We start from the raw sequence: 15,274 nt of genomic DNA on the forward strand, positions 1-15,274 counted from the left end.
AGCTCATTTACCATAAAATGTAGTTGAAAATGTTTCTCAGGTAAGTACATTCTAATGGTAACAGAATCTAGGAGATTTGAAATTTTTACTTTCAAATCTAGAAGATTTGAAATTTTTACTTTTTTTAATGCAAAAACTTTAACAAAAATCATGAATTAAAAAATTCAAACAATGCAAATTGTAGATGGATAGTGGAAAATCCCTTGTAATCTTACCCCCGAGAGTTAGAAACTGCTAATAGTTTGGTGAAAAATTTCCAAATTGTTCACATTTTTGGCTACTAGAAATGATGCAACGAAGAATATCCTAGTACATGAATCATTGTGCAATTTATAAGCACTTCTGCCTAAAAGTGAATTTGCTAGGTCAGAGAATATACAGTAGAAGTTGACTAACATTATGTCAACCAATAGTGCATGAAAGTTCTTAGAATATATTTTACATACTGATGTTAGCTAGGACCCGAGTTTCAAACCTTCTCTAACTATAATTTTAAACAGAACCTGAAGGGAAATCTCACATGTCATTAGTATTATAATGGTAATATATATAGTATTTTTCACAATTTTAACTAGTTGCTTTTCTCTCTCACTCTTCCCTCACACTTTTGTAGCTATCGAACTTCACTGGGGTGTTGGCTCTAGAAGACTTTATTTTGCTGGCCAGTGGAACAGAGTCAGTAGAAAATGGTACATTCAAAATTCTGAATACACTGAAGACCTTAGAACTCTGGAAAAATAGGTTAATAAAGGTCCCCACTGCTCTCCCAGCCACGCTTGAAGTGTTAAAACTAAATGACAATTCCATAACCATTCTACTTGGGTCAGATTTTGAAGGGCTGAAAAAATTAAGAATCCTTGAACTTAAAAACAACCTGCTATCCTGCCTCTCCCCTGGCATGTTCTCCTCCCTCCTCAGTTTGCAGAGCTTGTCAGTGGATGGTAACCATGTGGAGTCTGTGGCTGGACCCCTGCCACTGCCCAACCTGCAACATGTGAGCATGGAGAACAATAAGCTACACCTCATCCCAAGCAACTTCTTTACTTCCTTGCAGTCTTTGCAATATGTCAGTTTCAGTGGTAACTTTCTCACGAGAATTCCTGTTAATCTACCCAAATCCTTGCGATCTTTAAAGATGGAAAGAAACCAGCTCAAAGTAGTAAAGTTTCGGGATTTGAAACACTTGGAGAACCTTTCCCATCTTTACCTCTCGGAAAACTTACTGTCTTCCATGGACGGGGCACAGATCCTCGCCAATTTAACTACTCTCGAGTTGTCCCAAAACCAGCTTCAAATGTTGCCCCTCAGGCTACCAGCAAGGCTACAAAAACTTGACTGCAGCAATAACCTGATTCAGAGTGTCACAGCTCAAGACTTCCAGGACCTGCGAGACTTGAAACATTTGTTTCTGGACAACAACATCGTCAGCTTGTTTGAAGCTGGAGCCCTTCAGGGATGTTCTCAGCTCTCCAACCTAGCCCTGGAGCAGAACCTGCTGTTGTCTATACCTCTACGGTGAGTGTTATTTATTGTGACTACTACAAGGTTTTTCTAAAATTTGGAACAATTCACATTATACATGCAAGAAACTTCAAGCAAACATCAATTGTCTGATCAAAATTATACAAGGGTTTAAGGAAAGAAGTTTTAAACAGATTTTGAATCTCCAGCCCTCACGCTGAATCCTGCATTCATTTCATTTATGTTGTCTGTGGGGGTAAGACACCAACAGGTGGTATCTATACGAACAAACAGAATAGAAGATATTTTAAAAAGTGGGTCTCGGTTTCTATGTATATGGCCTGGATAACCAACAGGCAGACTAGCCACTAACAAAACAAGGACACCAGGGAAAAAAAAGAGGGAGGAAATATAGTAATATATTTTTAAAAGCATTGAAATGTTAGTTGTTAAGGGGAAAAATAAAATTTTGTAATGTAGTATTATATTTACTTTGAATTACTGTTCACTGGGGGAGCCTCACATTCGCCTCAGTGCTGCCATCTTTAAAGGGTTTAAGCTGGCTTTGATTAATTCTCTGTATGTCTGTCTGTATGAGTGGGTGAGTCCATCCATGTCTGTTTCCCCTTCTGTTTTTGGTTATCTCTTCAGTTTCTCTCCCCACTCCCTACACACACACACACACACAATACACCCCTCACACCGACAATTTCTCTTTCTTTTTTCTTTTAAAGATTTATTTATTTTACTTGAAAGAGTTACAGAGAGAGAGAGAGAGGGAGGGAGGGAGGTCTTCCATCCACTGGTTCACTCCCCAATTGGATGCAAAGGCTGGAGCTGTGCCTATCTGAAGCCAGGAGCCAGGAGATTCTTCTGGGTCTCTCATGCCAATGCAGGAGTCCAAGGACTTGGGCCACCCTCTGCTGCTTTCCCAGGCCACAGCATAGAGCTGGATCAGAAGTGGAGCAGCCAGGTCTTGAAGCAGCACCTATATGGGATTCTGGCATTGCAGGTGGCAGCTTTACCCGCTACACCACAGCGCCAGCCCCAGTTTCTCTTTCTATGTATCCCTCTCCCCATGCCCAATCCACTGTACATGCTCACCCTGACTATTAAGTCTATAACTAATGTAATGTTTATATTAATTGATCCTGTTGATTATACTTTATTTCACGTTCTACATTTTAAAGTAGATAAATAAAATATTCACCCTAACTATTCATAACCTAAATTAATGTAATGTTTACATTAATTGATCCTATTTATTACATTTTATTTCATGTTCTACATTTTAAAGTAGATAAATGAAGAGAAGAATGCAGCACTATTATTCTCTTTAAAAAGACACTGTTGTTTATTATATGAGTGGATCCTTTTTTTTTAAGCACTTTATTGAAAAAAAAAAACTTTTTGCCCTGCCTTTATCATTATCAAATTTCTCATAATTAATATACTAAGTTCTGGATTCTGGAGAATCCTAAAGCAATTTATGTATCTAATTACATTGTTAGTATAGTTTTTTATCAAGGAGAAAGGGAAAATTACTGCTGATATGTATGTATGCTCATTTTTTTCCTAGTTGAAAAATAAATGTTTTTATGTAATATGATTACTGTATCCAAAATAAAACATCAAAAAGTGATTTTTCCAACTGAAATTAGAATTTTTGAATACATATTGAAGTTAATTTGAAATTAATCAATTTGTTTTTGTGCATAAGCATGGACATACCATGAACTTAATTCAACAAATATGTTTTGAGTACTTCCCTTGTGCCAGGAACTTCACTGGCACTTGGGTTACATTAATGTAATAAGAGATAGAACTTCCTATTCTATACAGCTTAAATTCTAGCAGGAGAAAATAGACAATAAACTGAATATATAATTGAAGTGCACACTATTTAGGCTGTGTTAGGTGCTATAACCAAAATGGGCATGATAACGAGGCAGGAGTGCAGAGGGTGGAGTGACTGGTTTCAATTTCAAATAGAGTAAGCACAGCGACCCTCACCAAAAGGTGAACTTTGAGTAAAGACTTGAAGGAAGTTAGGGAGTTAGCCATGAAGCTATTAGGAGAGAAAAGTGGACTAGACTAGACTAGAACAGCCAGTACAAGGCCCTCAGGCAAGAACATGCCTGCAGCATTTCAGGACTCTGTTACTTGCTATTTTTAAATAATTTCTTTACTACATACGTTTCAGACCTTATCTTCTACTACTGAGTATCCCTACACCAAGGAAAAAAATAGTGTATGAAATAAATAAAAACTCATAAAACAGGCTAGGAATGACTGTGTCACATGAGGACATGATAACTGGCGATGACAGTCATGGGCAAAACTGTGGACCTAGTGGATTTTTGTACTTGGGTATCTTTTAGGAAGCACTTGGTTAAGGAAGTCTGCTAAGTTTAGTGACTGGAAAATGAGTTAATTATTTACTCCTACTGAGTATCTGTGCTTTTATAAGTGACCACAGAGAACATAATGCATTTACCCAATGGAGTATAAAATGGAATCACAAGCATGAGCTAACCATAGTTCTCAAATCTGTCTTCATGTTAGAATTATCTGGAGAAGTAGGAAAAAGACTACTAATACTGAAGCCTCACATCAAACCAGTGAAATCAGATGCTTCATGGTTGGGCTGAGGCATCAGTAATTTTTTAAAAATTAATTTATTTGTTTGAGAAGCAGAAAGTCAGAGACAGAGATAGAGAAAAACAGATAGTGCTCCCATCTGCTAGTTCATTCCCAGATGTCCAGTGGCCCAAACCAGGAACCTGGAACACAAGAGCCCAATCACTTGAGGCTATCATTCTTCCTCCTGGGGTCTGCTTCAGCAGGAAGTGTAAGTCAGGAGCCAGAGTAAGGACTCAAATCCAAGTACTCTAATGTGGGATGCAGGCATCTAAACTGCTAGGTCAAATGCCCACTCCTCTTGTGAGTTTTAAATATGCCCACTGGGGCCAGCGCTGTGGCACAGCAGGTTAAAGCTCTGGCCTGAAGCGCCGGCATCCCATATGGGCACTGGTTCGAGTCCCAGCTGCTCCACTTCCCCCGCACCCACATAGGAGGCCCAGAAGAAGCTCCCTGCCTCCTGGCTTCGGATGGGTGCAGCTCCAGCCTTGCGGCCATCTGGGGAGTGAACCAATGGATAGAAGACCTCTCTCTCTGTCTCTACCTCTCTCTGTAACTCTGTCTTTCAAATAAATAAAATAAATCTTTAAAAATAAATAAATAAAAACGCCCATAACCATCCCCTCTTTGTAGCTTTTCTTTGCATTGGAAGGTGAGAATGATCTAGAAAAGGTCCTATATGCTTTAACTCCCATAAAGAATTAAAACAATACCTATTCTTTCTATTTGAATTTTAAATTTTGATTTATGAGGTTTAAACAGATCTGCTCTTTATATTTGCAAAATTCCATTTTCTATAAATAAACTGTAAACAGAAGCCACCTGCTCCTATCACAAATAGTATTTTCAGGAATCCTTCTTTTACCTACCCCATTCCATACTACATTTTATCAAGAAGATAATGGTATATGGTCCCAGAACACACATATTAAAATACCTACATCATTTGCCACAATACACTAGTCAAGACAGAAAACTAATACGTAACATTTTACTACCTGCTTGCTAAAGTCAACAATGAACTTATATTCATAATTCCTTAGTACTCAAAACAACAATCATGTGAAGGTAGATACATTGTTTTATCTATTATTATTATTTTTTTATTAATTTGCTTATTTGAAAGTTAGAGAGAGAGAAAGACAGAGAAAGAGAGAGAGAATCTTCCATCTGTTGCTTCACTCCCCAGATAGCTGCAACATCTGGGGCTGGGCCAGGCCAAAGCCAAGAGCCAGGAGCTTCTTCCAGGTCTCCTATGGGGGTGGCAGGAGCCCCAAAACTTGGAACATCTGCTGTTTTTCCCAGGCCATTAGCAGGGAGCTGGATCAGAAGTGGGGCGGGGGTCGGTGCTGTGTCGCAGCAGGTTAAAGCCCCAGCCTGCAGCGCTGGCATCCCATATGAGTGCCAGTTTCTGTCCCAGCTGCTCCTCTTCAGAACTAGTTCCCTATTAATGCACAAGGAAAAGCAGCAGAGGATGGCTCAAGTACTTGGCCTCCTGCACCCATGTGGGAGACCCTGAAGAAGCTCCTGGCTCCTGGCTTCGGATCGGCTCAGCTCCCGCCGTTGCTGCCACTTGGGGAGCGAACCAGCTGATGGAAGACCTCTCTCTGTCTCTACCTGTCTCTGTAACTCTCTCTTTTAAATAAATAAAATAAATCCTAAAAAAAAAAAAAAAAAAAAAAGTGGAGCAGCTGGGACTCAAACAGTTGCCATATGGGATACCAGTGTCACAGGTTTTATCCACTGTGTCACACCACCAGCCCCTTTACCTATTACTTTAAAGATTCAGGTATTAAGATTTAGTAGTAATAAGAAAGATGGTCAAAGTCACATTGTCAGTAAGTGTGTCAGGACTGAAACACAGTGGTTTAACTGTACTGGGGTGGGGAACCTCTTTTCTGCCAAGGGCCATTTGAATATTTATAACATCATTTGCTGGCCATACAAAATAGTTAACTTAAAAATTAGCCTGCTATAGATTTACTGAATTTCGAGTCTTGCCTTTGGTTGCCTTGGCAAGGCCAGACCCAATGATTTCAGCCCACTGGCCAGACAATGCCCACCTCTGCTAGAACAAGGCCATTTAGCCACTGCATGATTCTGTCTTTGAGATCTACTCTGGGGTCGACAATAACTATATGACTGAGAACGTAGAACACCCAACAGGTAGGCCTCCATATTTCACTCATCTTCAGTTCAGTGAGGTAAGTTAGATCATCTCTTCTTCATCCATTTGCTGGACAATTCAAATCCAGAATAGCTCTCTACAGCCTGACACAGTCACTGAGCATTTTACCTTATATGAAAGTGCCATCTACTGGCAACATGTGCTATGCCCTTTTCTGCTATAAGTAGCAATAACCACTCTGAAAAGAACAAATGATAACGTTTCTAGAAACACATTTGTCTTCAGAGCAGAGCTATCTTTTTACATAAGTCAAAGTTGTAATGACAAATTTTATCAAAGTAATGAGTGACTGTCAAAAGATCACAAACCAGGATAATTAGTGTTTTCTCTTATAATGTCATTTTGATTAGAATTTTGATAGAAACAAAATCTATCAAAGGTGCAGGCATTGCAGCATAGCAGATTAAGCCACAGCTTGGGATGTGCCTGCATGACATAACTGAGTGCCAGTTCAAGTCCCAGCCACTCCACTTTTTTTTTTTTTTAAGATTTATTTTATCCATTTGAAAGAGTTACAGTGAGAAGTAGAGACAGAGAGAGAGGTCGTCCATCCGTTGGATCACTCCCTAGATGGCCACAACGGCCAGAGCTGTTGCCGATCCGAAGCCAGGAGCCGGGAGCCTCTTCCAGGTCTCCCATGTGGGTGCAGGGGCCTAAGCACTTGGGCCATTCTCTACTGCTTTCCCAGGCCATAGCAAAGAGCTGATGGGAAGAGGAGCAGCTTGGACTAGAACCAGCGCCCATATGGGATGCCGGCACTTCAGGCCAGGGCGGTAACCTGCTGCACCACAGCCTCGGCCCCCACTATTTTTGGTTTTTTTAAACATTTATTTATTTATTTATTTGAAAGGCAGAGTTACAGAGAGACAGAGAGAGAGAGAGGTCTTCCATCTGCTGGTTCACTCTCCAAATGGTGGCAACAGCTGAAGCTAGGCCAATCTGAAGCCAGGAGCCTAGAATTTTCCAGGTCTCCCATGCACATGCAAGGGCCCAAGCACTTGGGCCCTGCTTTCCCATGCCATAGCAGAGAGCTGTATCGGAAGTGGTGCAACCAGAACTCGAACTGGTGCCCATATGGAATACTGCCACTACAGGCAGTGGCTTTACCCACTATACCACAGTGCCAGCCCCGCCACTCCACTTTTGATCCAGCTTCCTGCTAATACATACTGGAAGACAGAAAATGATGGCTCAAGTGCTTGGGCCCCTGCCACTCCGTGAGAGACCCCAGTGGAGTTCTAGTTTCTGTCTTTGGCCTAACTCAGACCTGGCTCTTGTGAGCATTTGGAGAGTGAATTAAGGGTTGGAAATTTCTCTGTCTGTCTCTGTCTCTCTTTCACAGAGATGAAAATAAACAAACATATTTTAAAAGACAAAAAACAGTAAACCTATGTATAGGGATAATTTTTGGACACACAGAAGAGAACTGAATAATTTTATTTGTTTTAAAAAAAAATAGGGGGCCAGTGCTGTGGCACAGTGGGTGAAGCTGCCAACTGCAGTGCTGGCATCCCATATGGGCACCGGTTTTCAGTACCAGCTGTTCCACTTCCAATCCAGTTCTCTGCTATGGCCTGGGAAAGCAGTGGAAGATGGCCCAAGTGCCTGGGCCCCTGCACCCACATGGGAGACCAGGAAGAAGCTCCTGGCTCCTGGCTTTGGATCAGTGCAGCTCCAGCTGTTGTGGCCAACTAGGGAGTGAACCAGTGGATAGAAGACCTCTCTCTTCTCCCTGCTTCTTTTCTCTGTGGAACTCTGTCTTTCAAATAAATAAATAAATCTTTTTCTTTTTAAGAAAATTTGGCTTGCTCATTTTTCATTTTTTTAAAGATTTATTTTTATTTATTTGAAAGAGTTAAAGAGAGAGATAGAGACAGAGAGAGAGAGGTCTTCTATCCGCTAGTTCACTCCCCAAATGGGTACAATGGCCAGAGGTGAGCTCATGTGAAGTCAGAAGCCAGGAGCTTCTTCCAGGTCTCCCACACAGGCACAGGGGCCCAAGGACCAGGACTGTCTTCCACTGCTTTCCCAGGACATAGCAGAGAGCTGGATCGGAAGTGGAGTAGTCAGGCCTCGAACCGGCACCCATATGGGATGCGAGCGCTTCAGGCCAGGGCTTTAACCCAATGCACCACAGCCTCCATTTTCATTATTTAACCTTTGTTATGTGACTTTTGTGTGGTGAGGACTTTGGTCTATGGGGTAGAAAATCAGAAGCTGTAAGAACCAGAGTAACTTACCTAAAGCTGAGACAGGCATTTGCCTCAGCAGTTACTTTGCCACTGGGACATCCCATTTGTAATGCCTGGGTTCCAGTCCTAGCTAGTGCTTCCTGCTAATTTGCACTTTGGAAGGCAGCACATTAGTTAAGTACTTGGGTCCTTTTTACCCATGTGGGACACCCAGATGGAGTTTCTGGTTCCTGACTTCAGCCTGGTCTAGTATGAGCAGTTACAGGCATTTGGGGAATAAACCAGTGGATTGAACTCTTTTTCTCTCTGTCTCTGTCTTTCAAATAAAATGAAAATCAATAAATCAACATTTTAAAACAAACTTTCCTACAGCTGCATACTGTAAGTAGAATGGCCTGAGTCAGAATGCAGCTGTTAACACGTAGGCCCTCTGGATTGCTCTTTTGTGTCTTTCCCCACTAGGCTCCATTGCCCTCTGCAATGGGGGTGCAGTCTTGCTCACTGTCACACAATTCTCTTTCCTTGGGGCAGGGACACAAAACTACACATAAATTTTCTGTGTTTTTTTTTTTTTTTTTAGAGATTTGCCTTCTATAAAGCTGGCTTATGACCAAAAGTACATTTTTTTGGAGGCTAACTTAAAATTGAATTTAACTATTGAATTGCTAAAATATATGAAGCAATTTTCCCTAGCAAACTAATTTGCTATTTTAGGCAAATTTTATTGAATCTACAGAGAAGACACTTTAAATAATGGTGGCTTTAAAATACTCAAGAAGCACAAATACTTATGTATATTTAGGTAGTGTACAGTTTAGGATATGAATACAAATATAAAATGACTGATTTAGTTAAAAAAAACCCAAAGGGGCAAAATATAGGCTATATTCCTATAACCTAAAACACTAAGTTGTTTTTTTTTTTGTTTTGTTTTGTTTTTTTTTTTTGACAGGCAGAGTGGACAGTAGAGGGAGACAGAGAGAAAGGTCTTCCTTTTTGCCGTTGGTTCACCCTCCAATGGCCGCCGCGGTAGGCACGCTGCGGCCAGCGCACCGCGCTGTTCTGATGGCAGGAGCCAGGTGCTTCTCCTGGTCTCCCATGGGGTGCAGGGCCCAAGAACTTGGGCCATCCTCCACTGCACTCCCTGGCCACAGCAGAGAGCTGGCCTGGAAGAGGGGCAACCAGGACAGGATTGGTGCCCCGACCGGGACTAGAACCCGGTGTGCCGGCGCCGCAAGGCCGAGGATTAGCCTACTGAGCCACGGCGCCGGCCCAACACTAAGTTTTTGAAATGAAATTCATATAAGAATGATACTATAACAAGAGAAATAAATTGTCATGAAATAGAGTTGCACCTGCTTGCTCTCTGCATTTTACATAGTAGTCACATTACTAGGACTGCTCTAGGAAATGTCACTGGCTCCTGAGATGCATGAATGGACTTCCTGTGTGCTCACACCGTGTGAGAGGAGCACTCACTGCTATTTCACTGTAAGGAGCTTCTTCTCCTCTAAATCTTTCCAAGTTCTCATACGTCATGGAAAGAAAAGCATTTACTACAAAGTGGCTTGTAACAGAAAGATTTTCAGGTTCCCCAACTGTGATTCTTTTGTATTTTTGCAGGGAAAGAGCCAGTGAAAATATCTAGTTTGCTTTGCTTTTTGTTTTCAATTTTGGGTTAACATATAATAATTGTAGTGATTGTTTTGTATCTTTTAATCAACAGGCACTGGCATGCCATTTTTCAAATTGATAACCACATTATTTTAAAAAAATCTTGTTTTCTCCCTGATTATAAAACAATAACTGTTCAAAGTGAAAAAGTTAGTATGCAGGGGGCTGCTGCTGTGGCATAGCCTGCAAAGCCGCCTCCTATACTGTCAGCATCCCATATGGGTTCTGGTTCGAGTCCTGGCAGGTCCTTGTGACCCTGCAGCTACCTGGGAGATCTGGAAGAAACTCCAGGCTCCTAGCTTCAGATGGGCCCAGCTCCGGCCATTTTGGCCATTTGAGGAGTGAACCAACAGATGGAAGACCTCTCTCTCTTTCTCTCTCTCTCTGCCTCTGCCTCTTTCTAACTCTGCCTTTCAAATAAATAAACAAATCTTTTAAAAAAAACTTAATATGCGAAAAAATAAAAGTCACTCATATGTGTTGACCCAGAGCCCTTATCTATACATAGGCATATAATTTGTTTTTACCTATTTGGGATCGTTCAATTTTGTATTTTATTTTTTCCATTTAACACTATAGAAGTTTTTTCATTTTTATTTTGTTTTTTCCTTCTTTCTCTTTTTCCTCTTGTTTCTTTCTCAGTACTTCTATGGACCCTTGGGTGTTAATTTATTCTGTGTGTTATTATAATTTACAATTATATTTTTAATAAAAAATTAATTTATTTTATTTGAAATACAGAGTTACAGAGAGAGATGGAAACCTTGTATCCACCAGTTCACTTCCCAAATGGCACAATGGCCTAGGATTGGGCCAGGCCAAAGCCAGAAGCCTGGAACTCACTCATTTCTCCCATGCTTGGGTAGCAGGGGCTCAAGCACTCAGGCCATCCTCCAGTGCCTAAATGGGTTGCAGCATTGGAGGCAGTGGCTTAACCCACTGTGCCATAACACCAGGCCCCAGTTGTATCTGTTGATGCTAATATTGCCCCACATTTAGCTAGTAGAAGCCCTTGAAGCTAGCTCTTGTCATAAGATTCCATTGTTTTGTTTTTTAATTGTAAAATACATATAACAAACTTTTCCATCTTAACCATTTAAAAGATAGATTTCAGTATGGGCAACCACCATTCTACATTTCTGCTTCCATAAAGTAGACCATTTTGATAATATTTCAGATATTTCATAGGTAGAATCACACAGTATTCATCTTTTTGTGACTGGCTTCTTTCACATAGCACAATATAATGTCCTCAAGGTGGATGTATGCTATAACATGTATCAGAATTTCCTTCTTTTTTGAGGCTGAATAATATTATATCATTCGCATGTAGCACATTGTTTTTGTATTTGTCAATCAATGGACCTTGGGCTGGTTCCAGCCATTAGTTCCTGTGAAGAATGCTGCTGAGAACATGGGAGGACACGTATGTCTTCAAGAACCTGTTTTCAGTCATTTTGGGTATATATCCCAAAGTGGAGCTGCTGGGTTGCAGGGGATTCTATTTTTATTTATTTATTTTTTTTTTTTTTCAGAAAGCATCACACTGTTTTCCACAGCAGCTGTATTATTTCACTTTTCTACCAATAGTATACAGGCTTCCAATTACTGCACATTCTTGCCAATACTTGTTATTTTCTGTTCTCTTAATACTCATCTTGATTAGTCTTTGAACATTTCATTGCATCTGGTTCAAGCATGCTTAGTTTTTTCTCATGCAGACATGGAATCAGCCGTTCCTCCAAGAAGCCCTGGTTTTTTGAGTGGAGATTGGAATTTAAAAACTAAGATGTATGCACTGATGTGCTCTTGTTTTTGTAGTAACTTTGACACAATAATACAATATTGCTTCTAGGTTCTTTTAGTAAAGAGTACTAAAATAGCAATGTTTTTGAAAATTATGAATTCATACTGACATTTCCAATTCATATTTAACAACAGAGAGGGTTTTTCTTTTATAGTTGTACTTTTTTCTCACTTATTTCTTTTGTATCATATTATCTATTTAAAAGTTTCCAAATTTCATCACAAATATTAGTGCTAACAATAAACATACTGAGATAAATTTCAGGATCCTTTGGTCCTTAGAGTCGAATGCTTAAATATATCCACTGAGGATGCTCAAAGTTCTAGAACACTTTTTCTTTTCTCTGCGTGGCTATGTTATCAACATAAACATTTGATTAATTAGATTTGTTTGACTTAGGATTTTCAACTATTGGACAGGTGAGAATGGCATCTCTGTGGTTTTAATTTTTATTTATCTATTCTGAATAAGGTTGAAGACTGGAGGGCCCTTTATTTTTCTTTCTCTATGTACTTCCATTCATGTTTTTCTGCAAAAATCTTTTCTTACCAATTTTTGAGTGTTCTTTCTGTATTAGAGAGATAAAAGGCACAGATACCCACCACTCAGTTTGCTATTTGTATTTTGACTTTGCATAAGTATTTTGCCAAACACAATTTTTAAAAGTTTTTAATATAGTTGAATTATAAATCCTTTATTGCTTATAGATTTTTAAATCATAGAAAAACTTTTTCTTAGGATTTGTATTTTACTTTTATTTTTTAAGATATTTATTTGTTTATTTGAGAGGCAGAGTTACAGAGAGGGAGGAAGGGAGAGACGTAGAGAGAGGTCTTCTATCCGCTGATTCACTCCCTAAATGGCCACAATGGCCAGAAGCAGGCAGATCAGAAGCTGGGATCCAGGAGCTTCTTCCTGGTCTCCTACATGTGTGCAGGGGTTCAAGCATGTGGGCCATATTCTGCTGCTTTCGTAAGCCATTAGCAGGGAGCCGGATCTGAAGTGGCATAGCTGGGACTCCAACCGGTGCCCATGTGGGATACTGGCACTGCAGGCAGATGCTTAACCCACTATGCCACAGTGCTGGCCCCATATTTTTATTTTTATAAAGCCACAATAGTCTATTATTTAATAATTTCCAAGTTATTGGATATTAGTCTTCTATAAATTTTGTTATAAATGTAATTTAAGATTGACTTTTTTTATTTTTAAGATTTATTTATTTGAAAGGGTTACAGAAAGAGGGGGAGACAGAGCTTCCATCTGCTGGTGCATTCCTCAAAGGATTGTAATGGCCAAAGCTAGGACAGACTGGAGCCAGGAGGTTCCTCTGGGTCTGCCTGGTGGATGGCAGGGCCCCAAACACTTGAGCCATCTCCTGCTAGTTGCTAGAGCCATTGCTGTCCTCATGTCCTGTTTAGGGCAGTTTTTACCACCTCTTCGTCGTCTCTCGGGGTGGTAAGGCCACATCTGAGCTCTGCTCCTTGACATTGCTGTCCTTTCCTTGTCAAATTCGTAAAGCTCCTGTAGTTAGCCCTCATGTGGTCCTTGGTCCTGATTCTTGGCCACTGCTTAGAGCATGCACAGGCAAGTCAATGTGACATATTTGTAAACAAATATCTATTCACTTTTCCTATAATTTCCTCCATTAAAAGACATGACATTATTTAAATTTGCCATGTTACTAAATCATTTCCAAAATGGTAACAATTTACACTCTCACCAACAGTTCTTACCACACTCACAGTAAGACTGTTCGAATTTTATACATTAAAATATCTCTTTATTTTTTATTACCTTTTATAATCCTAAAGAACAATACTTTACTGATTCGCAGCCTTTGCAAACTTAAAAATTGGAAATGTAGTGCTTTTCTTATCAACTTGTTTGAATGATCTCATTGCATAAGAAAAAAGTGAGTTTTATGAACAGGAATCAGAAAAGGCAGAGGGTTGGAAAGTAAAGAATGTTTTGTAGCTCAAGAAAGACAGAACTATAGAGAAAGGTGGGTGCTGTTCAGTGCTTTAGCTTGGCAGGTGTGGCGTGACAATCAGAGCTTCCTCTCACAAACCGTCGCTTGCTTTGCAGGCTCCCAGGGACCTTAGCCAGGCTGGATCTAAAAGGCAATGCCATCCAGGATATTGCTGAACGGGACCTCAAGGATCTCAAGCAGCTTCAGGTGCTAAACCTGAGGAACAATAAGATCTCTGCCTTAGACCTCAAAGCCTTGGAGGCTCTGCCTCGCCTCAGGCACCTGTACCTGGATGGAAATCCCTGGAATTGTACCTGCAGTCTCCTAAGAGCAAGGGAGATGCTGAAGGCCAAGGGCACAGATGTGAGGGGTGGGCAGTGTGCGGCCCCAGCTGAACGACAAGGGGAGAGCTGGATGTCTTCTAAGAAAATCATGAGGCAGTGTGAGCATCACTTACACCAGGCTGAGAAAAGCAAAGAGAGCAAAAAGAAATCGAAAGCTGAAGATCCCTCCAGCATCAGAATCAACATAGATGATGATGATGAAGATTATGAAATAGATTAAGCATGAGCTTTGTTTACTGTTTAGAAAGCATTTTTCATAGTCAGTCTTTTAAGCAGAAATATTCTCTGTTTATATATGCTAGGCCATCTTTTTAAAGTGTATTTTTAGGCTGTGTTTTTGTTTTTGAGAATGCAATGAAGATTTAGAGAAGTTAGGTAGAGAAGAAACATAGAAAGGAAAAATAGTAAGATGTGGTGTTTTTTTTTTTTTTTTTGTCATTCTAAAACTAACTTGTGTGTTATAATGATTCCTAAGCAAATGATAATGCAAAATAAAATCACCATATGGCTAACTTCCTGCAAATACAGTAGTTCATTTCCTCAAATAAAAAGTGACAATTTTCATACATGAAGCTAGCCCCAGAGTGCCTGTACCATAGCCTTTTGTCAGCAAGCAATGAAAACTACTGCCTGCCTGCCTGAAGCATGAAAACTCTTCTTGGAAGGATTTGGGATAGCTCACGAAATCAAAGGAAAAGCTCTAAAGGACAGGGAGCGGAAGTGCTGCAGGACCCCGGCAGACAGACATGATAAAGGAGGGACTCCTGGCTTCCCCCACGGGTTCCCCTGTCTGCAGAATGAACAGCCACCTGCTGTTCTCAGTGTCTGCTTCCCTCCTTTCCATAGTCACAGAGAGGCTAACTGGCTCAGCTCCAGACCTTTGCCACTCGGCTAACAGAAAGAAAGTCCTGTTTGACAGTCTTGCAAGACCAAAAGAAAACCAAAGAGGAAAATGTAAACTTGTTCCTTAAAGACCACTGATGACCCTACCTTGAC

General features: G+C 40.4%; 1 protein-coding gene across 1 annotated transcript in view; it reads left to right on the top strand.

Annotated features, from left to right (window-relative positions):
- Positions 1-14,789, top strand: part of LOC133756150 (nephrocan-like) — a 30,145-nt gene extending 15,356 nt beyond the window's left edge. Inside the window, exons 2-3 of the mRNA XM_062186666.1 lie at positions 614-1,515; positions 14,051-14,789. Of these exons, the coding sequence (XP_062042650.1) occupies positions 614-1,515; positions 14,051-14,498 (1,350 nt within the window). The 3' untranslated portion in view covers positions 14,499-14,789. The remainder of the gene's footprint in view (positions 1-613; positions 1,516-14,050) is intronic.
- The last annotated feature ends 485 nt before the right edge of the window (positions 14,790-15,274 follow it).

Source organism: Lepus europaeus, chromosome 3 (genome assembly GCF_033115175.1).
Source record: "Lepus europaeus isolate LE1 chromosome 3, mLepTim1.pri, whole genome shotgun sequence".
Classification (NCBI taxonomy): Eukaryota; Metazoa; Chordata; class Mammalia; order Lagomorpha; family Leporidae; genus Lepus; species Lepus europaeus.